The sequence below is a fragment of the Notolepis coatsorum genome (assembly GCF_963971535.1).
Source record: "Notolepis coatsorum genome assembly, chromosome: 5".
Classification (NCBI taxonomy): Eukaryota; Metazoa; Chordata; class Actinopteri; order Aulopiformes; family Paralepididae; genus Notolepis; species Notolepis coatsorum.
Genome location: NC_140169.1, coordinates 177,879,028 through 177,902,603, shown reverse-complemented (window position 1 = coordinate 177,902,603; position 23,576 = coordinate 177,879,028). Strand labels below are relative to the sequence as shown.

Genomic DNA, 23,576 nt, shown 5'->3' with positions numbered 1-23,576 from the left:
TTAAAGGTGCAGTACTTGGTGCTGCTTTCATCCAATTTCAGCTGCCAGAAGCCTTGTGTTGCGTCAAGCTTTGTGAAGTATCTGGCACCAGCCATCTCACTGGTGATTTCCTCACGCTTGGGTATCTGGTAGTGTTCCCGCTTTATGTTTTCATTCAGATCTTTTGGGTCCATACATATTCTCAGGTCACCATTTTTTCTCTTCACGCACACCATAGAATTGACCCATTCTGTTGGTTCCTCTACCTTCTGTATCACCCCCAGCACTGTCATCCTGTCCAGTTCTTTTTTAACACGGCCTCTCAGTGGTGCCGGAACTCTTCGTGCAGCATGCACCACTGGCTGTGCGTTTGCTTTCAGCTGGATTTTATATGTGAATGGCAATACACCAAAACCCTTGAAGTCATCTGCAAAGTTCTGTACTATTGAGTCAACAGAGTCACTTGGTGTACTCACAGTTGTGTTGATGCGATACACTCTTTTCACCAGCTCCAGGTCTTCACAGGCTTTATCACCCAGCAGTGAATCAAGTCCTTCAGCAACAACAGAAAAGAATAGGTGATGCACTTTTTCTTTCACTGTTACATTCAGCGTGCATGTGCCTAGACAGTCAATCCTCTGTCCATTGTAGTCTTTCAGTGCAAGTGTTTTCTTTCTTATATTTGGCTTATCTTTCATTTCTTTGATGTCAGACATGCTGATCAAGTTGGCTTTTGCTCCAGTGTCCAATTTCATTGTGACTAGAGGCCTGTTTATCCACAGTGGTGCCATCCATTTATCTTCTCCAATAGCATTCACTTCACTGTTCACTGTGGCAACAAAAAATGTCTCATTCTCTGAGTCACTCAGATCAGTGTCCTCCACTCTGTTTACACATCTTCCTGTCCCCCTCTCTTTTCCTTTTGCGAAGCACTGTGTAGCAAAGTGGTTGCTCCCCTGGCAATTAAAGCATTTCTTACCAAAGGCTGGACACTGCCTTGGCTTGTGCTGCGAGCCACAGCGCTTGCAGCTGAACACTCTGTCGTCCGTCCGCTGTGCAGGCCGTGTCTTTGTGTGTCTTTTTCCTGTGCTTGAAATGGCACCCACATCTGCACCATGACCCACATTTTCTGTGCCTGCTGCCATCTCACCGAATGTCCTCACATGCATATGGGACAGCTCACTCGCATGGCAGATCTTGATGGCCCCTTCTAGTGTCAGCTCTGTTTCCCTTAGTAGCCTTTCTCTGACCTTTTTATCCTCCACTCCAAAAACAATCTGGTCTCTGGTCAAGGAATCCCTCAGTGTTGAAAAGTTGCATGAATGTGCTTTAAGCTTCAGGTCAGTCAGAAAAACATCAAAAGGTTCCCCTTGTTGTTGCATCCGACAACGAAACACATATCTCTCATATGTTTCATTCTTTTTTGGAGAGCAATGAGCATCAAATTTCTCAAACACTTTATCCAAATTTATGTTATCCGCTTCCTCTTCATACACAAATGTATTGTACACTTCTATGGCCTGTGGGCCTGCTATTGTTAGAAGTAATGCTACCTTCCTGGAATCCAACTTGTTTTCCAGTCCCAAGGCCACAAGGTATAGCTGGAACTGCTGTTTGAAGGTACGCCAGTTGCTGTCGACATTTCCAGTTAGTTTCAAACTCTCCGGTGGCTTTAAGGAATCCATGCCACCTGTCACAATGTAGTTTTTACTCCTGGTACCATGTTTTGTTCAGTGGTTCAATTATGAGTTGAGTCCTTGCTCATGAACACCAGTACTTTATTTTACTACCACAGCACAAGTTACATGTTATCTCCAGATGGTCGTTCTTACTTCCTGGATGTTCTACTTATCAGAGCCTATCATACTGACACCTAGTGGTGCAAAGTAATCATAACATCCTTAATCATCACAGTAACCATAGTTAAAGCTCTTAATTCTCAAGTCTATTTCCTTTGATGTTGTGTAGTTTTTAATCAAGTGTAGTATTAGCAGTTTAATTTCATATTGTGCCACGCCCTCAAAGATATCATGCATAATATCGACAGAGAAATTGTCACATGTATTGAAGTACTGCAAGGAATTTAGAATGCAAGAACGTTTAACTCCCATCACATAGGGAAGACCAATAGTCGTCTCCATTTTTTGGCAGTGTTCTGCATGAAGTGCTCGAGTTCGCATAACTATCTTGGGTGAATCTTCTTTGAATTCTGTCTGAAAGTCCTCTTTCTCAGCAAGACAAAAGCGGCAACAATATCTGGCACTGAATGATTCTATGAAACCAAACAAACCGTGAATACCAAGGTTGTCACCTGTAACTTGGACAATAGTTCCATACACTGGCTGATCATACAATGGGACCTTAATTCCATCCTTCTCCAGTACTTTAATATCTTCCACAAGTGGAGCAAGTATTTTAGAAAAGCCGTGTGTTTTAATGTCTTGGGCATGGAATAAAGCGACCAAATGAATATTAAGCAGAATTGAGTTGTACTTTGGAGAAAAATTACGCAAGGTGAAATAGATTGCTCCTAATTTATGTATTCCCTTTTTACTCACAACGGATTCGCGCATTCAAAATCATCATAGAAAAGCTGCACTTGAATTGCATGCTTCTGTTTTGAAAATAGAGGATGACTCTTGAAAAACTCTCCATCACACAAGTCATTAAGAAGATCTTCTCTTAACACTTTGATCGCCATGGGTTAAATTCATAATTTACCATCCCTTGCCAGCTCTATTTGTCTATGGAGAAGTTCCCCTTCTTTGCAGGGCTATAACTTTTTAAATTCTATTGCTAAATTGCCATTATTATGGCCCATTCAATGTCCTATATGTATTGTTCAGGGTGTAGCAACGTTAAACTTTTTCATTCACATATTCATACTAAAATATGGTCTAAAGTATAAGTATGTTTTTATCGTTTTCTGCAGCTTTCTCCAGAACTTGATTTATAGCTCCAAATACATTATATTGATGATGAAATACAGTTTGATAGCAATCGGCGCGAGATAAAAAATGTCAACTGGACGTGGTTCTAGAAGTTACTACGTGTCATCTGATGATGACCGGATGGGCGGGGGATCGTTTATAATTCCGTGGGCAGCGTTAGATGATTCATCCAGAGTGGGTCATATGTTCATCATAGCAGTTTATATGGAACACGTTAGAATATAACGCTGAATCTTACCGTGGCTTCCTCGCGCCGCTGGCAGATGAGCGTGGAACAGAATTTGATCTATTATGGGATGGAGAAATGCCCGATCCATTTCCAGGTTGTATAATAGTATATACGTCCAAATCATGTTGTTTTTTCGAGTTATTTGCACCGATCGATGTTCACTGTGTCAAGACGGAGTCTCTCTAACGATAGCGAGTGCCCGGACCACATATGGATGAGCACTTCTGGTTCAAAGGGTCATTTCCTGTTGGCGATCTGCCGATCGGCCACCAGATGGCGCTCTTGAACCGCTAGAGAGTTGAGTGGAGCTTTGCAGTGTGTCTCAGGGCTCCGGAGGGGAAATATGATTTCGATCACAGATTTTTGAAATATTGACATCAAAGACGAGTTACGGCGTCTTCGGCAGAATGAGCATGGCTAGGAATGACGTCATAACTCGTCATCGGCGATCATAGTGTTAAACTGGAATCACTCTGCATCATCTCTTCTATATTAGGGTGTTTGTAAATAAAGTCTAATGTTTTCAAAATTGGGATATAAACACATTTATCAGTAACAACAGCCTGATCATAAGTTCCAGTAGTCCGATTGCGCAGGGTATCAAATCTTGTACCAAGGACATATTCAACTGGGTCTACCCTTCCCCACTTCTCTGTAAAATATTGCCTTCTCTTAGTTTCAGAATTTAAGATACAAAAAGGATTTTCAATTTTTTTCAAAACACTGATCAATTTTACACTCAACCTCACTTTTGATAGGTTCCTGTAAAGATAGACACTGCTTCACATATTGTTTTGCTTGATTATGGATATCATCAACAATCACTTCCATTGAAGTTACCAAAGAGTTGATTATTGTTTCACCTACACCTGCCACTTTAAGTTCAGCTACTGTTGCAGCACAGCTGTCTACAAGACTATTATTAAGAAGGACTGGAAGGACTGGGTCAGAAGGGGCACTGCTTGATGGAAAGGCATCAACATAACTTTCAGCTAAATGTTCAGCTGTAGAGCGGCCTTCACCAGGATCATCACATGGTTGATGATGTGCTTTAAGATGCTTTCGAAACCCAGAAAAAGTGCCAAAGACATGTAAACAACCAGGCTGACCACATTTAAGACGAAGTGTCCTTCCTGAACAAAGTCCGTGGATCATCCTCAAGTGCCTCATCAGTGAATTGGCATTTGCCTGAGAGTTTTTGCAAATGAAACACAACATCTTATCAAAAAACACTGCAGCATCAGAGGCCTCAAGATAAAATATCTTCTCAGTATCAAAAGTCTGTGCAGCATCAGAGGCCTCAAGATAAAATATCTTCTCAGTATCAAAAGTCTGTGCAGCATCAGAGGCCTCAAGATAAAATATCTTCTCAGTATCAAAAGTATGTGCAGCATCAGAGGCCCCAAGATAAAATATCCTCTCAGTATAAAAAAGAAATCAGTGCAGCATCCGAGCCCTCATCTCTTTAACCCTGGGGTTGACATTAGTGGTAGCAGCATCGATCTTGTAAACGGCGGTTTGCAAGAAGTTGTACACATTGGCCAGATCCCGGTTGTACGAGGTACCAAAGACAAAATGAGCTTTGAAAAGCTCATCAAAAGAGGCAAGAGAGTCTGGTGACTTACAAGGGATTGCATGTTTGTCAATCACAATGAAGTACTTGTGAATCACACTCCTCTGGGTCCCCACAGCAAGCAGATAGGGTTGAAGGCTCTCCGTGATGCTGTCCAGATGCCCCTGGACACTGGTCCCAGTCTGTGACAAGAGAACTTCATTAGTCTTGCTATTAAAATTAGTCACGGTTTGCAAACAGTGGTCTTTGCATGATTTCACAATGATCTTGTTTTAAGGGTCAATATTAGGGACAGAACTAGGGATGCACGATAATTATCAGGCCGATATCAGCAATTATGACGTCATCCCCATAAAAGTATTGATAGCTCTGATAATAAAAAAATATATATATATTTTTTGTACTTTTTACTTTTCATGTCAACGTTCACAGGCACAATATATGCTTATTTAGGATTTGACTTGATTCAACAACAAAGCAGTCATGGCAATGGCAAGCCAAAAACGGTTGAAAATGTCGTTATTTGAAGTTTGGATTTTTTTCTTCTCACAACTGAGGTAGGTAGATTACATTTTTAGAGACTAAAGTACCGAAAAAGGTACCGTTGGGTACCGGTATCGATTCACAGGTACCGGTACCGTATCGGTTCAAATGTGAACGGCATCCCTACTGACAAAGCACAATACCTGTTGGTTTTTAGCAGTGATGGGCAGTAGCGACGCTACATAGCTTAACTACATTTTTCAGTAGCGTGATGGTAGCGTCGCTACTTTTGAATCAAGTAGCTGTCTCTGTAGCGCAGCTAGTTTTCGAATCAAGTAGTGACGTAGCGTCAGAAAAACGCTACACGCTACATATCCAGAGAAACAGACAAAAAAAAAGTGTGTCTTCGGTCCTGAGAGTGTTGTGTTCTTCTGTCCTGCAGCTGGATACTATTGGAGAAAACCCATTGTGATTGGTTGGTTGGTTTAGATATGAGTATGACGACTCACGATTAGGCCAAAACATTACGGGTAGGCCAATCAGAGGCAGGATAGGGCGGGACATGCCACTCCAGCTCGGCAAACCAGGAAGTAAAAAACACAGACCATGAATGAATTAATCAGTCCGCGCGAAATAGCAGAAGGATTCGATGTTTCCAGGGCTGATGGCATTGATGAAGATGATGTCAATAACAACAATGCCTCTCCATGGCCCTATCTGGGCCATAACATTTATGAGTTTGACTGAAAAAACGCCTAAAACATATGTGTTTATTGTGTCAGCCAAAAACGAAGCTTCACTCAACATCCCACACGTCTAGCACTAACTTGAGAACACATATATTCAGGTAAGCTGATGCAAAGCTTTACATAAACATTGTCAACTGTTCCCAAACAGCACACAAGTCAGTGCACTTTTTGTCAACAGATTTAACTAACATGTTTCACTGTAGGCAGAAAATGAACAATATTATGGGGGTGGAGAAAAGAAAAAACAAACTACCATAAATAGTACATACACTAAGAGGGAAAATATCACCTAGAGCAGTGGTTCTCAACCTGTGGGTCAGGACCCCCAGGGGGGGTCCCCACATGATTTTGGGGCCATGGAATGTTTTGTGAGTTACATATTTAAATACATTTGGTCATTTAGCTGACGCTTTCATTCAAAGCAACTTACAAATTGTGTACAACAAGTCAGCAGGAGTGGTACATATCTAGCAGCCAAGGATAAGTAGTATTGTTTGTCTAGCAGTGTCGAGCTTGAGTGTTATACTCTTGAGTACATACTGTACTGTAGTAGTATAGACATATTAGCATAGTTGGTGGTAGTATAGACATGGTAGCATAATAGTAAAATGCAGTAAGACAGTTATTATTAGTTAAAATTCAGACATTGAAGAAGTGTGTTTTTGGTTGATAAAGTGGGCAGGTTTCAGCTAGGAGAGGGTATCAGGCAGCCAGAAGATGCAGAGTTTAGGGATAAATAATACATAAAGATAGAATAGAAAAGAAAAAGACCATTACTGCATCAAAAGTAATCAACAAACTATACTATAAAAACTGATCAAACCAAATGGTCTCTTTCTTTTCTTTTGTAGAGGCTGCACCCAGCTAAACTTGCCTTCCTGGATTTTGTACATAATACAAGTTCATGTTAAAAGGATGACACAAAAAGCCAGACCGAGGGCTTGTTTCAGTTTTATAATAAACAATCAAACTGAGCATTTATTTTGCCTGTCTATTTGTTTGGTGAAAACTTGATCATGAAGTAAAAAAAAAAAAAAATAGTGCAGATGTAGCTAGCTATTTTTGCCATGTTCTTGTAGTGTAGCTTGCTACATTTATCTGGGGATAGCTTCCATTGTAGTTGAGCTATATTTAATCGAGAGTAACTTGTAGTGTAGCTTGCTACATTTTCCAAGTAGCTTGCCCATCACTGGTTTTTAGTTGTTCAGGGAAACACATTGTTAATGACATTGACGGATTGTGAATTTTCTGATCGACTCAAATTATATTTATTTGGAAAAATAAATATAGTCACTTTATTTGAAGAGTCAAAACTGACTCTTAGGTCAAAACTACAGGAATATACATAAAAAAATTAATAATTATAATACAATAAATATATATATATCGGTTATCGGTATCGACCTTGAGGAGCAGAAAGTTATCGGTATCGATATCAGGGTCAACAAATCAATATCGTGCACCCCTAGACAGAACACTGATCCTTCTTATACTTTAATTTAACTGTAACTAGGGATGCTCGATATTGGCTTTTTTACCGATATACCGATATTGTCCAACTCTTAATTTCCAATACCGATATCAACCGATACCGATATATGCAGGGTTTCCCCCCCAAAAAACTGAATAATTTCAGGTAATTAACATTACATATGTCTTGTTTTGGAATTAACATAACATTATGCATACTTTTGACAATAAATAAAATCAGAATTTGTTCTTACTTGCCTGGGTGAATAAAGGTTGGTTATAGAAATGTAAAAAAAAAAGAAAAAAAATTACAGATACCGCTATTTTCCTATATCACATTTTAATGCCAATATCGGCCGATAATATAGGTAACTGTAACCTTACCTTTATGAACTTCACAAGGTAGTCAATGGCTTGTCTGGCTGAGAGCTTTCCCGGTCTCTTGTTGCATCCCTGAGGTGATGGTGGCATGAGGTGGACAAGCAGCAAGAGGGAGGACATCTCACTGTCCCATCCTGAAAATACAAAAAATGTAATAAAGAAAATCAGAAATACATTTGACTAAAAGCTGTGTTTCCATTTGTTTAAAAAACAATTCACCCTTCCATTATTATATTCCTTTAATTCAAGCATACCATTGTTCAGTTCTGTTGTGGATTCAGCATTCTGAAGCAGGTCTTGAAGGTCGCCGGTCTGGGTGAGGCCACGGCTTTGTTCAAGGACTTTCTGCCTGCAGAAAGTAGGCCACTTCTCCAGGAACTTTGCAGAGATGTCATCACCAAACATCAGACTGAAATCCTGCTCAATCTGCAGACAAGATGGAATAAAAAATGGTTGAATTTTTTTTGTCATACATTGTTAAATAGTAGGGCTGACCCCTATTAATCGATTAGTCGACTAATCGGTCGAAAGGGGCCGTAGTCGACTGGCCAACCTCTTAGTCGAATATAAAAATAAAATAAAAAAAGATTATAATATAACTTTTTTTATTTTTATTTTTTTATAATTTTTTTCAAAAGAAAAGAGGCATAGAAGCGTGGCTAACGCTAATGGCATGCATACCAGAGGCTAACTGCCTACGAAAACAGGCACAGAGGCACTGAAAGAGGATTTCACCCATCTAATGAACACACTATACTAGACAAATATCAAGATGTATCCATCAGTGGACCAATTGCATGCTTTTGCAGAGGACAAGAAGCCTTCAGTCGACTCCTTCAGACATTAAGCACCCCCCACAGCCCAAATGGAATGATCAATTTTTTTTTTTTTTTTTTTTTTGTCAAACCTAGTCGACCATCCAAATCCTTAGTCAGGGACAGCCCTATTAAATAGGTTCACTCTATGACCAGGGATGTGATCTAAATTGTTTAAAAAGGTCATTTTTAATTTCAGTTAGACTTTAATGCAAGGCAGTTAAAGAGCCACATACCATTCCTGTGATGTCTAGGAATCGTGGAAAGGTGGTGAATATTTCAGAGGACTTAATTGGGTCATGCACCATTTCTTGGCAATGGGTGAAGGTCTGTTTCATCTTCTCCTTGATGATTGCTTCATCAGTTGTATGCTTCATCAGTGCACTGGCCTCACGACACTGGGTGTCTGTGGTTAGCTGGTTTTCCTCACAGAAGGGGGCTCTGTCGCCAGAATTTGGACCACCTGTAACAGTGTAGAAACCACACATACTGCTGCAATACTTTCCAGTGATATGCATTTACTATAATGATCCATCTTCACAGTTGCTAGATAAACAGTGGACTGGGACAATCAAAATTACATACCGATCAGTGGCTGAACATTACGGCTCTTCTTTTGTCCCTCTGTTGCTACTTTTTGAAGTGATTTCACTCTCCATGCCAGAAACCCACTTCCATCTACTGGATTGTAATACTGCTCCTAAAACACAAGAAGAAAAGAGAAAAAAAAGTGTTATTTGGTTTAAATGTGTAAATGTATTTATTTCTCTCCTTAAAACTTAACACATGCCCTTCTCTGAATAATTGCTAAATTCAAGGTCAACAGGTAGGACATCTGTGGTTCTGAAATTGTTGAGGTTAGGAGAAATGGTCAGCATACAGAAATGTTAACAAATATTTAGTTGAAATCGTACTCCGCACAGCCCTATTTTAACACTTTGGGTGCCGGGAAACGCCTAAACACGTCATTCCCGGCCATGCTCAAGTTGCCGAAGACGCCTTACAGCGTCTTTAATATCAATATTTCAAAAATATGGGATCGGATTCATATGTCCCCTCCGCTGGCCTGAGATCCACCAGGAGGACCCACTGAGCTCTCTGGCGGTTCAGGAGCGCCATCTGGTGGCCGATCGGCGCAATCGCTTAACAGGAAGTGCCGTAGAGGTTGTGCTGGACGGCCGTATTACTTCCGGGCACTCGCTAATAGGTCCCGGGACTCAATCTCGACACACTACATAGTGATCGATTGCCAATAACTCGATAGACAACATGATTTCGACGTATATACCATTATACAAGCTGGAGATGGACCGGGTAAATCTACATCCCATAATGATAAAATTTCTACTCTACGATGATCGCCCAACGGCGCGCGGAGACTGGGGTGAGTTTTAGCGTGTAAAGTTACCGTCTTCAATACTAACTGCTATTATCAACATTTGACCCACATTGCATATATCGGTATCGGTTGATATCGGTATTGGAAATTAAAGAGTTGGACAATATCGGTATATCGGATATCGGTAAAAAAGCCAATATCGAACATCCCTAGAAATTATATAACAAGAATGAACTATAAACATAATAATTGTTAGACTAGAAGTCTTTATTTGTCATGCAGTTTTAACACACACACGCAAGATGGGCGACCCACAGGAACACACACACACATGCACTGAGTCGCCGATGAAATATCTCTCTGCACTTTTCTCTGATGTACTTACATATCCCAAATTGCCCTGGGGATCGGCCAGGTATGGGAATAAGGCAGTGATGCCCTTTGCGTAGTCTTCTTTAACACGCCTTGAAGGACTCGTCCTACAGTGCACACACACACAAGTATGAGATCCAAACAAAAGTATTGCTGTGCAAATGCCTTCTGCACAATCTATGTAAAGCGCTTTGGATAACCATTTATCATTTACCAATTCTGCAAAAAGGAGGATCGTAGTAAACACCAAAAATGTGTATTGGGTGCGTAATGTTTAGATGACAACATACCCATGCTCTTTTGCCATGTGAGCAGGAGGTGCCTTGAGAGCCAAGTGAGCAGCTGTTCAGTATGGACACTACTAAATGTGATGTCGCGCTAACATGTCTTGTTCTACAGTAGGACATACTACTATAATACCTAATAAAACAAGTCATTAGGATAATAGAAGCCTGTTACGACTCAGGTAGGTGTGTTGAACCCAAATGCAGTACAGAAGAAAGGTGCGGAGACGGTAGTTGCTCTTCTCACCAAAAACAGTGTTTCCTTTTATTTGAAACATCAAGAGCGATACTGGTAATATACAAAAGAAAGAACTAACTAAATAATAATTAAACAATAATCAAAAACACGGCAGCCGCATCCTCCAGGCCTGGAGCGACACGACTCTCCGTAGACAGCTACTCACGGTAACGTTAGATGAAGAACTGACAAATGAGAGAATAAACACAAGGCCATTATAAAGATAGTCAAACACACAGCAGGCGTCAATCAGCAATCAGGACAACCTGGAAGAATAGAGAGGGTGAAATACTCCAGGGTGGCGCTAGGAGCTTTTACTCCTAGGAGAGAGTAAAATACCCAAACATTACAGAAGCCTACTTTGCTGGAATTTAGCACGTATACAGTATATGTGTGTGTGTGTGTGCATGGCCGCCTAGTTATAGTTGAAAGTGGGGGTGCATTATTATTATTTTTTTTTTTTTTATTATTATAATTTTTTTTTATTTATTTATTTTGACAGGCAAGGGGTGGTTTGGAGGGGGTCCGGCACAACCCTCTCCACGGCATATATTTTTTTCATTTAATGAACCTGTACGTGCAATTTCCTGCAATATAGAGCCTTCAATCTTGACCAATAAAGCTGCTCTTTTCACTATAAAACTCAGTTTATATTGCAGTATGATAGCCAATTACTATAATAATAATAATATATATATATATATATATATATATATATACTGTATATATACTGTATATTGATTTTTCGCTCTTTTATTTTTATTAAATCAATCTCCTTTCAAATAGGCCAAGTTTTTAATAAGAAAGAGAGAAAAAATACCAACAAGGAACAATAACAGGGTCTGCTGTAAATATAGCCTATTTTGTGTCTTAATTTGTTATGTTATCCTACACTTTAAGCTGTCTGATATTTCCATTACCTGTAACTCTTGGGTCTCTTTCTCTCCTTCTCTGCCTCCTCCCTGAGTCTGCACAGTCACCATATCATTCTACATTAAGGAGAGCAATACACTTATGAATACACTGAACCGGTTTGAATACACAATCTTTATGCTACTCTGTAAAGAAAGGGAGAGAGGGGGGGATATATAATCCAAGTATTTGTGTCTTAATTTGTTATGTTATCCTACACTTTAAGCTGACTGTCTGATATTTCCATTACCTGTAACTCTTGGGTCTCTTTCTCTCCTTCCTGAGTCTGTACAGTCACCATATCATTCTACATTAAGGAGAGCAATACACTTATGAATACACTGAACATCATTATGAAACATTTCTATTGCACCCTTACTTACAATTCATTATGAATTGAAAATGGGGAACCCTGATGTAAACAAGACGAAAGTCTTTCTCTGGTCTGCATCCCCTTAACAATTGTGTGTATTGAGCCGTACTGTACTGTACCCATTCTGCAATCTGTTATTGATTGATTAAAAATGTTATTAACATATTGCAGAATGGGTACAATATAGTACGGCTCAATACACACAATTGTTAAGGGGATGCAGAGCAGAGAAAGACTTTTGTTTTGTTTACATCAGGGTCCCCCATTTACAATGCATAATGAATTGTAAGTAAGGGTGCAATTAACACCGTGCAATCCATTATTTGTGGAGCCCGCCCTTTAAGTCTTTGAGCTATTAGGCTACTAGGGTTCTTACTTTGCGTTTTGGTGTACTGAAAAATGCTCCGATGTCTGTATTCTTTCTTTTTTCTGCCATGTTACCTGGTTGGCTGGACACACACACACACACACATTTTCATTTCAGGTATTGTACCTTAAGATAATTGAACATCTTGATTTACCGTAAATCCTCAAATATAGGACGGGTCTTCTATTTACCTCAGCTGCAAAGAGCACCAGGCCTTTATTAGAGAGGCTTATATAAGAGGCAGGCCTTAATTTCTAAAAATGACACTCATGGACATAATCCCTTAATTTTCAGACTTTTATTGCATTATTATTATTATAAAAGAATAAATAAAAAAATTGGGGGGCCCTCATCACTAAAGGCCCACGGGCCGCGGCCGTCGTTAATCCGGCCCTGCTCGTCTGCCATAGCGAACGTTAAAATTTGCAAACGAAGTCAACGTTATCCAGCTGACGACACCACATATCTAGATATATGACAACGTTAGCTAGCGGCTAGCACTAAAGCTAACGCCAACCAGAGGGAAACTTTGTTATTATTATTATTATTATTATTGGTATGACCAGATGGCATTTCGGGACGTGAAACACTTTTATTGTATTGCGTGGTAGAACTTCTACCACTCAATAGAAGACATGTCTAACATAAATAATCTTAACAATCATAAACAACTTACTGGAAAATCCTGCCTGCCACCAAATGACACACTTCTATGGCCTTTGATATTTACACTCAGCCTACCTGCAGCGCCAGCGCCGTGCGCCACTCTGTATGCTCTGCTGGGGATTGGAGAGGCACTGGATCAAACCATATGGGGGAGCAGGGGGGGTGTCGCAATCTTTGGAAACTTAAAAACTTGCTATTAAGTGTCATTGCGTATTATTAATTTGATTGAAATTACGTAGTTATGGTTAGACATATATATTGGGGGGGGGATATATCAAATTTTTCATATGATCAAAAAGTGGTGGAGCAAGAGCATAGCTTTGCTCCCCCAAGTTCAATAGTGGGAGAGCATTTGCTCCGAGTGCTCTTATGGCCAGGCGTCTATGTGTGTGTGTGCGTGCACACGCGCTGGGCCTGCCTCTCCAAGCCGTTTCTCCATGCATTTATTTATTTCTAACCAATAGGAATAAATCAAACCAACAATAAATACTTTATTTTACTTCTTATTTACACCTTAGTTTGCAGTGTGTGTTTGTGTAATGCTTACAATGCCTCATTGAGTCATGACTATACATGCAAAACGTAATTGTTAATGATACAAATATTGTCGTATTTATCTTCATTATAATTATTTAATTCAGAGGATGTCTGTAGAATCGACTTGAACGCAATCAACTATTAATCCCAAATTAAGCATTTTAACAGTTTCATCACCTGTGCATTGTATGTTACTATTGCACTTTACTCTTACATGTACACTCTGGTTGGATGGTGTATTGTACTTGTGCTGTATGATGATTGACAATACATTTTAATCTAATCTCATTTTGAGATCAGTAGCAAATCGCTTCCGTGCTACCTGTTGAATATGCGGGTCAGCACGGTGCAGATGCAATGCTGACCCTCCTGCTGTTTTGCAGTCCTCGTCTTATAAGGAGCTGGCGGGGCGTTTCTGTATGCAAATTCAAGTGTATGAGAATGCACGTCCAGTTTAAGAATGAGTGACGTTTTTCATTCATGGGAACCCAGCTGCTATGATTTTGGCCACTTACGGAGACCGTTTCACGCGATCCCACAGTCCACCTCCATCTTTGGTTTGGACAGCACTCCATTTACATCAACCATCTGCTGTCTGCCTTTAAGATAGGAACTGATCCATTTTAAAGATGCATCATTGAAACCCAGAGCTAGAGGTCCAACATTATACTATTCCACAAAACCTTCCCTCATCTAAAATGACTTGATGTGGAGGAGAATGTGGATTCAGTTGTTTCTTTTGCAACTACATGAATTCAATTCATTGGTCTGAGATTCACATTTATGATGATTATTGGCCCAATGGTTGTTGACTATGTAAGGGATAATGTATAGCTACGAGGTCATTGTCGCAAAAGAATTGACCGACACAAAGTTTAGAATACCGAGGCGCCTCGCCGAGGTGTTTTAAACGTAGTGAAGGTCAATTATTTTGCGACAATGACCGAGTATAGCTATACATTATCCCGCTTATTACATGGCTAACTTACTAACAATATACTTAATTCATTTTACACCATCGACAAGACGAGATCAAATGCAGACGCAGTTGTTCTATGGCTCCGTCCGCTGTCAGCCCAAATAAAGTTATTATTATGGCCGGCAGGTGTGTGGACTGATTGCACTGCTGCAGTGTGCTGAGCAACACACTTTTCAAGTTCATTGGAATATCTTGTAAACAAACTTGTTAAAGTTATTAACAAGCTTTATGTACATTTTGATAAGCCTGGTCCAATAACGATCGACATAAAATATGGTAGCAATCAGACCTACGGTTTAGGGGGAGAACATTTGTTTTTTTTATGCAAAAAGGCGGAAAATCGAATCAGACAGGAGGATAGATTGATGTCTGTATTAAGTTTTGTGACAAACTCACGACATAGGAGTCATGACTTTTCAAAGTAAAAAAGTGTTTACCTTAAATTATACAGTAGCGCCCCCATCAGGCCGATCTGGGTTATATTTCTTGGGCAGTACTACTTGCACACAACTTCCAATCAATGGGCATAATTTCATCTCTCATTTACCATCTCATAGGATTTACCATCTCATAGTAATTTGTCTCTGAAGAAGAAAAATAATAAACCAGCAATAACAAACCAGCCCCTAAATATCTTTTTCTCACCTCAACCCCAGACCTTGTTAAGAATAGTTGGTATGTGTTTGTTTTAAATTCAAACAGGGGAATGAGGAAAAACGCTCTTTACGCCTAATCTATTCATTTCACTGTAACTTCCTTCTATAATCCCCACAGTGTTATGATGTAAATGTCATACCCAGCATAGGCTTTTCAGTAAATTAATCACCAGCGAAAACTTCAGCAAAGAAACAAGTTGCATTTTGGAAATGCAGTATGTTACGTTAGACTCCATACCTCAATCTTATTCATCTCCCTTTCTATCTCTCTCTCTTTCTTTGTGTTTCAACAGAAGTTTGTGGGGAACGTGAACGCAGAGGGAATCATCCAGAACAAGCTCTCCCATTCTATCAGAACCCGCTTCCTGCGCATCATCCCTCTGGACTGGAACCCCAGTGGCTGGTTGGGACTCAGGGTGGAGGTGTACGGCTGTCCTTACAGTGAGTCACCCCTCACTATACTTGACATAATACTAGTGGCTGACTAGTGCATATCCTGGCTCTGTGATGATGTAATGGTTCTCAGGTGTGTAGGCAGGCCCAGGTAGGCAGGCTGAGGGTGAAGCGGGAACATGGAGAGACCATAATAAGGTAGCAGGGACCTGCTGATAGACAGGGGAGAGAAAGGCCCTGGCTGTGCCTGTAACACTAGGGGTAACTTTAAGAATTCCCTTCTGTGTCTCTGATGTGTGTGTCCAACCCGCCCTCATGTTTTGTTTCCTTGTTGCCAGATGCCTGTTTTTGAGTTCCAGCTGAAAGGTAGGAGCTGGTAAACATAACGGTTCCATAGCCTGAAGTCTTATCTACAGTACAGGTCCAAAGTTTATAACAATCTCATGGAAAAGGCGGCTGGGTGGCGCAGCGGACATTGCGCTCGTCACCAACGCAAGAGACACCGGGTTCGACTCCGGCTGTCAGCGTTGCCTCCGGCTTGGGCCGGCCATCATACTAACTCAATTGGCAGAGTTAGCAGGTGGAAGTCGATGGGTGGTAATCTGGACGTTGTGGACAGCGACTCCTACAGGTCGGTTGGGGGACGTCTGCACAGCAGAGACAGGAAATGGCGGGGGTAGTGTGAGCCTCCCACACGTTACACTTCACCAATGAGAGGCCGCACTGGCAGGTGAAAAGATGTGACAGGCTGCCTCCACATGTATCGGAGGGGACATGTGATGCAAGGCTTCTATCCTCCCTACAAACGGCCAGTGGGGGGCATATGCAAGCAACGTTCAAGACAGGGGAGGGGAGAATTGGCACAGCGAAATTGGGATGGGAGAAAAATTGAAAAAGAGGAGAAAAAACAATCTCATGGAAAATGAGTGTTTTACAGATGTTTTTGTAATCCTTGTATCGGTAATAATTCGTCCAAAATGGCAGACCACTCATTGATTTGGACGGAAAATGAGAAATTCTCCAAACAAACAACTTCTTCATCTTTTCTCTCCGTTTACCCTAGCAATCAGCTCTCATGTAATATACCGTTGGCTCCAGAATTTCATTGCCTACAAAGGTGGTCAACAATTTTCGCCATCAGCGGTAACTGGTCCGTTTAGGACCCGGCCAAATCGAACGTGGTTTGTTAAATGGCGCTCGTTAGATGTTTCGTGTTGTAACTCGAGACTGGAAGCACGCAATAGGTTGAGTGGGGTGATGATCGAAAAGCGGCAAATTCAAATTTCCAACAATGTATTGGTTGATCGGCGGAAACGCAGCCTGGAGCCAGCAGAAGAGGGCAAAGTGCCACGAAGTGTGCACATGCCTGCGTGCAGGCGTGACGACCCGCATGCGGGCCCCCGAATGTTGGAACTGTTGGTAAGTACGGTTAACTTGCAAGATCCATGCTCGAAGTGAAATGCACACAATTATGTACTTTAACACAGAAATGCTCACAGTATTGTTGTGCACATCTGCAGCCTTAACCTCTTAACCCATTCAGTGCCAACTACAAGTATAGTCGGGTTAACTTGCCATCGCTTGAGTGTCAATCACGAGTATAGTCGGGTTTTAATCGTTATTTCTTTTATTAGCGATATCCATTCATATTTCATCCATCCAGCCTGACGTTATCATTGGGAATGGGTCTGAGCTCGCAAAGGGCAAATACCGCCGCCTATCGTCTCCCGGATGGTATTGCACATCATTGGATTGGATTGGCTGGGACTGTGCATCAAAGAAATAAGTCCGGTCCAGGTTTGACTTCTCGGGCATGCAGCTGGATACTATTGCATTGACTGGGGGGACTGGGAGCATCGTGGATTATGTGTTTTGGACTATAACGTTGGATCAATGGACGCAATCGATATTTGGAATGGCAATCAGGAATTGGATTAATCTTTTTGCATCACATCAGATGTGAGGTAAGGCCTTTATGTTACGAATCTTGGGGTAATCAGATGTTCCTTCCTCCGCCATCGGTGTGTGTGTGTGTGTGTGGGTGTGTGTGTGTGTGTTTGTGTGTGTGTGTGTGTGTGTGTGTGTGTGTGTGTGTGTGTGTGTGTGTGTGTGTGTGTGTGTGTGTGTGTGTGTGTGTGTGAGGTTCGCGCCGACCAAAGTACGGAGAAGCGATTTTTCAGACCCCGCTTCTCTTCGTGCATGAGGACACATATACTATCGATAATCTAGCGTTTATTTGAAAACTATTCATAAATCAGCCGAAAAACGTGTTTTGTGTATTCCACTAAAGGGCTATTATCGTGGCTTTCTCTGGAATTATTAGAAATCTCAAACTATACTCATATTCAAAACGGTATAAAACTGAAATGTACAGATGACAAAACTATCCGTTTCGTACATGTTGACTGCAAGCAAGTCATTGATAAGCGACGGGTGTATTAGACCCATAGCCATAATTTAAGATATAGTTTAAGCGTTCGCAAATCCCCCGTCCTCCCATTGATTAAAGCAGTGGCAATCTAGATCTAATTTCCCGGAAGGGGCGTGGCACTCAATGTGTTAAGCATCGTCGGGCTGTCACGCACTTGCGCGCACGTCGCGGCACCTTGTGCTCGTCTGTTGGCTAAGATACACTACACGACTAAGGTTCCCATGTAAATGTCAAAATACTTCCCAAAGGTCAGTGAATACCACGACCACAACACCAGAGGGAGCTCCACAAATCATGTTAAACCCAGATTCGGCTCAAACAAGGCACTAAACTCGTTTCGCAATTATGCCACATCAATGTGGAATGCCCTACCCAAGGCCAGATTAAGACTTCAGAGGCCCCTGGGCCAGATTCTTGTGGAGGCCCCCCCACACACACATACACGTGCACGCACGCACAGTGGCGTTTTATATGTCACTTTAAAAAATATATAGAATATTTAGAAGTGGTGGGCTCTGAGGGCCAAGCTAAAAGGACTTTGATCACCCCTGCCAACTTTGACAACCTAGGATGGCTTAGAGTAGACGACAGAGTACAGCAACTTGCAATGGGCCTGGTCTACAAGATGCACTACACGACCAAGGTACACATGTACATGTCAAAATACTTCCCAAAGGTCAGTGAATACCACGATCACAACACCAGAGGGAGCTCCACAAATCATGTTAAACCCAGATTCGGCTCAAACAACGGACTAAACACGTTTCGCAATTATGCCACATCAATGTGGAACGCCCTACCCAAAGCTGTAAAGGAATGTAAATCACTACCCACTTTCAAAAACACTCTCAAAGAACACCTACGGGAGACTGCAATTCGAAACTGGCCCCTGTAAATGTCCTAACACAACCCCCTCCAATGTACAGTAAATGACCAAGTATGGTTTTGTCAATATTCCAATGTACAGTTTTGCTTGTACAGTTGTACAGTGTCCCCCACCCACCCACCCCTCCTACCCAACCCCCCCCCCACCCAACCACCTCCAATGTACAGTCCCGCCCACCCCTCCAACCCCACCCCACCTACCCAACCTCCTCCAATGTACAGTTTCTACGTCAAATGTATATACTCTCTTTTCTGGACTCTTTTCGTATCACAAACAGTACTGTATTTGCAAATCTGGTATGTCATAAATGTATAGATGTAGCAGTACTGTCTATCTGTATGTCATGTATCGTATGTCATATATGTTATGATGAATTGAAAATGGGGGACCCTGATGTAAACAAGACGAAAGTCTTTCTCTGGTCTGCATCCCCTTAACAATTATTGAGCTGTACTGTACTGTACCCATTCTGCAATCTGTTAATACAGTTTTCAATCAATCAATCAAGAAGAGAAAAGAAACACATCATGTTTAGATGGGGGGATGGCGCCATCCTCAGGAAAAACATGCACAAACTTTGGAGACAAGAATATAATAGTAAGCTTACTTTTACGTGAATGTCAATTTAAATTATAATTAGGGAAGGGAGGGGGTTGAAATGTGTTTTTGTCCTGTGTTACTGTCTGTGAATGAATGAATTAATGAAATTTTTATTTAACAGATTGCAGAATGGGTACAAATAATACAGTACGGCTCAATACACACAATTGTTAAGGGGATGCAGACCAGAGAAAGACATTTGTCTTGTTTACATCAGGGTCCCCCATTTTCAATTCATAGTGACATGTATGACATACACAACATACATGAGATTTATGGCATAGGGACGAGGGGCCTCCAAAAAAAGAAAAAAAAAAAGTTTAAAAAAAAATTATAATAATTTGGGGCCTCTTGTGACGAGGGGCCTCCAAAAGGCCTCTAGTGACGAGGGGCCTCCAAAAAAAATTAAAAAAAAAGTTAAAAAAAAATTAAAAATAAATGTGTGGCCTCAACGAGGGGCCTCAAAAAAATTTAAATCAAAATTAATTTTTTTTTTTTTGAGGCCCCTCATCACTAGAGGCCCACAGGCCGCGGCCCGGACGGCCCGGTCGTTAATCCGGCCCTGGCCCTACACACAGCTGTAAAGGAATGTGAATCACTACCCGCTTTTAAAACCACTCTCAAGGAGCACCTACGGGAGACTGCAATTCGAAACTGGCCCCTGTAAATGTCCTAACCCAACCCCCTCCAATGTACAGTAAATGTCCTAACCCAATAATACACGAGACTCTCTTCTTGGGACCAAGTAAGGTTTCGTCGATAATCCAATGTACAAGTACCCCCCCACCCCGCCTACCCGCCCCCCCAACCCCACCTACCCAACCCCCCCCCCCCCCACCCCACCCACCCAACCACCTCCTATGTACAGTCCCCCCCCACCCCACCCCACCCCACCTACCCAGCCCCCCCCACCCCACCTCATCCAATGTACAGTTTATTCGTCAAATGTATATACTCTCTTTTTTAAACTCTTTTTGTATCACAAACAGCACTGTATTTGTAAATCTGGTATGTCATAAATGTATAGATGTAGCAGTACTGTATATCTGTATGTCATGTATGTCATACAGACGCAGCGCTCAAAAATCAAACCAATTCTGCTGCTTGTCTGCTGCCTGTTGCTGCTTGTGTGCCACTTAAGTCTACTCAGGTGTTAATTTTCCGGGGGTGTTGGCTGGGGGAACAAAGGGAGGATAGTTAACTTAAGTGCTTCCCCAGGGAGGGGGTCGGGGGCTACTGCCCTCAGACCCCCAAAATAATTTTTATATGGGCAGTCTGACTTGGGGTACTGACCATATATTAGTGTTGCAATGCATGATAAGTAAACAGTGAAAAAAGCTAAGAAATCTGATGGGGCTGGGACATTTGGGACGAATAAAAATGTAAGATGAAAATCTGCCCAGCCTGTGGGAGGAAGTGGAGGTGTGAAATCTGGCCCGGTCAAGAACAATAGAGGAGTGGTAGAGAGTGGTAGAGAGGCATGAGAGGTTTGAGTTTTGAGTGCTGTATCTGTATATGTTATGATGAATTGAAAATGGGGGACCCTGATGTAAACAAGACGAAAGTCTTTCTCTGGTCTGCATTCCCTCAACACATTGAGTGCCACGCCCCTTTGACCAGATAACCCCCTCCGTGCCAGCGTTTTAGTCAATGGGAGGTCGGGGATATTTGCGAACGCTTAAACTATATCTTAAATTATGGCTATGGGTCTAAAACACCCCTCGCTTATCAATGACTTGCTTGCAGTCAACATGTACCAAACGGATAGTTTTTTCATTGGTAGATTTCCGTTTTATACCGCTTTGAATACGAGTATAGGTTCGGAGAGTTCTAGTAATTTCAGAGAAATTCCGCCATAATAGCCCTTTAGTGGAATACACAAAACACGTTGTAATTTTTCGTCTGATTTATGAATCGTTTTCAAATAAACGCTAGATTATCTAAAGCAGGGGTCGGCAATAGGCGGCCCGCGGGCCGACATTGGCCCGCCAGCAATAATTTCTGGCCCGTCAGATTATTTTGAGAATATGATATTTATTTTACGCGCGGGAAATATTCACTCGGGACGCCAGGGTGTCTTTTATTGTGAAGCTGTATCTATCTACCGGTAGTCATCAAAAGCATGTCTGACACTATAGCCAATTGAAATGCTAGAAATGGTCACGTGGACTGGGAGAACCAATGGAATAGTCCCACCGGGCCGCGTGTATATTTCCCTAACGCACTTTCACTTCCGCGTTCGAGATGCGAGCGAGTAACAAAATGTGTTAAAAAAAACAAAACAAACATCTTTGGATAGCTTCTTTGCAACGGGGAAATATAACGTTTTTTTTTTTTTTTTTTTAAATCTTTTCCCCCCTCCTTTTTCCTCCGATTTTTCTCCCATCCCAATGTTAGTCGTTATGCCAATTCCCAATCCCCTTCCTGGTCGCTGTGCACTTACCCCCCACAGTCGGTCTGGGAGAGTGGAGGCTACCACGTGCTTCCTCCGACACACGTCCAGCCAATCAACCGCTTCTTTTCACCTAGCAGCGCGGATTCTCACTGAGAGGGCGTAGCGTGTGGAAGGATCACACTATCCCACTTAGATCCTATCCGCGCTTAGCAGGCGCCCCGACCGAACTGTAGGAGTCGCTGTTTACAACGACCCGGACCCACCCCGCCAGCTTCTCCCACCCTCTAATACTGCCAATTGTATTAGTGTGAACGGTCAGCCAAGCTGGTGACAACCCCGGAGCTGTGAGCTGGATTCGAACATGCGAATCCAGCCGCTCCGGGGGGTTGGTGACGAACGCAATCTCCGTTACGCCACCTGACCGCCCATATAACGCTTCTTTTAATAAACAGGAGCCATACTTAAAATACGGGTTTATCGCAACAGGTCGGTGATTCTTGCGTGCCGAGCCAACGTCCTCTCTGCATAATATGTGGCGACAATAACAACAACAACAGCGAGGCAATGATGTGTTCAAGTTGGCAGATAAAGTAGCTGCATTCAACGCCAATCTGGAATTGGAGGGCGGCGAGTGGATATTGGACATGTTTCAAACATTAGCAGGGATTTTGGAGGACTTAACAACAAACAAGGTATGGTGAGTCGTGTTTTTATGCATTCTGGTTCATCACCCGCCGCGGTGATCTGCAACAGCTGATCTGCTGTTCATGAATGAATGAATGAAAACTTTATTTAACAGATTGCAGAATGGGTACAATACAGTACGGCGCAATACACACAATTGTTAAGGGGATGCAGACCAGAGAAAAACGTTTGTCTTGTTTACATCAGGGTCCGCCATTTGCGAGTGCTCGCTTATGCCTGTGTTTTACTGTTGTGAAGCACTGTGAACTGTATGAAAAGTGCTATACAAATAAAGTTATTATTATTATTATTAAGTGTATGCACCCGCCGCAGTGCTGCATTTTTCACTATCAGTATATTAAATTAGCCATTGTTTTTGATCCTGGCCCGCCAAGCAAAGGCTTGGGGAAAATCTGGCCCGTGGCCAGACCTAATTGCCGACCCCTGATCTATAGTATATGTGTACTGAAAAATCTATTATCCATGACCTGGTCAGCGCTAACGTCATACACCCACACACACACACACACACAGACACGTTGTGATCGCTATGAAAAAAACATCTGATTAACCCAATACTGGTAAAATAGAGTCCTTACCTCACATCAGATGTTCTGCAAAAATATTAATTCAATTCCTGATCGCCATTCCAAATATTGATCATATTTATTGATCCAACGTTATAGTCCGAAACACATAATCGACGCTGCTCTGAAAAATGTATGGATATCGCTAATAAAAGAAATAACGATTAAATAACGAGAAAACTCATCATTGGCACTCAATGCATGGCGAGTTAGGACGACTAATCTCGTCGTTGGCACTCAAAGTGTT

General features: G+C 41.8%; 1 protein-coding gene across 1 annotated transcript in view; it reads left to right on the top strand.

Moving 5' to 3' along the window:
- Window positions 1–23,576, top strand: part of LOC311227983 (contactin-associated protein-like 5) — a gene marked incomplete at its 3' end in the record, with an annotated part of 332,216 nt that overhangs the window by 110,523 nt on the left and 198,117 nt on the right. Inside the window, exon 2 of the mRNA XM_084313868.1 lies at window positions 15,647–15,794. Within this exon, the coding sequence (XP_084169994.1) occupies window positions 15,647–15,794 (148 nt within the window). The remainder of the gene's footprint in view (window positions 1–15,646; window positions 15,795–23,576) is intronic.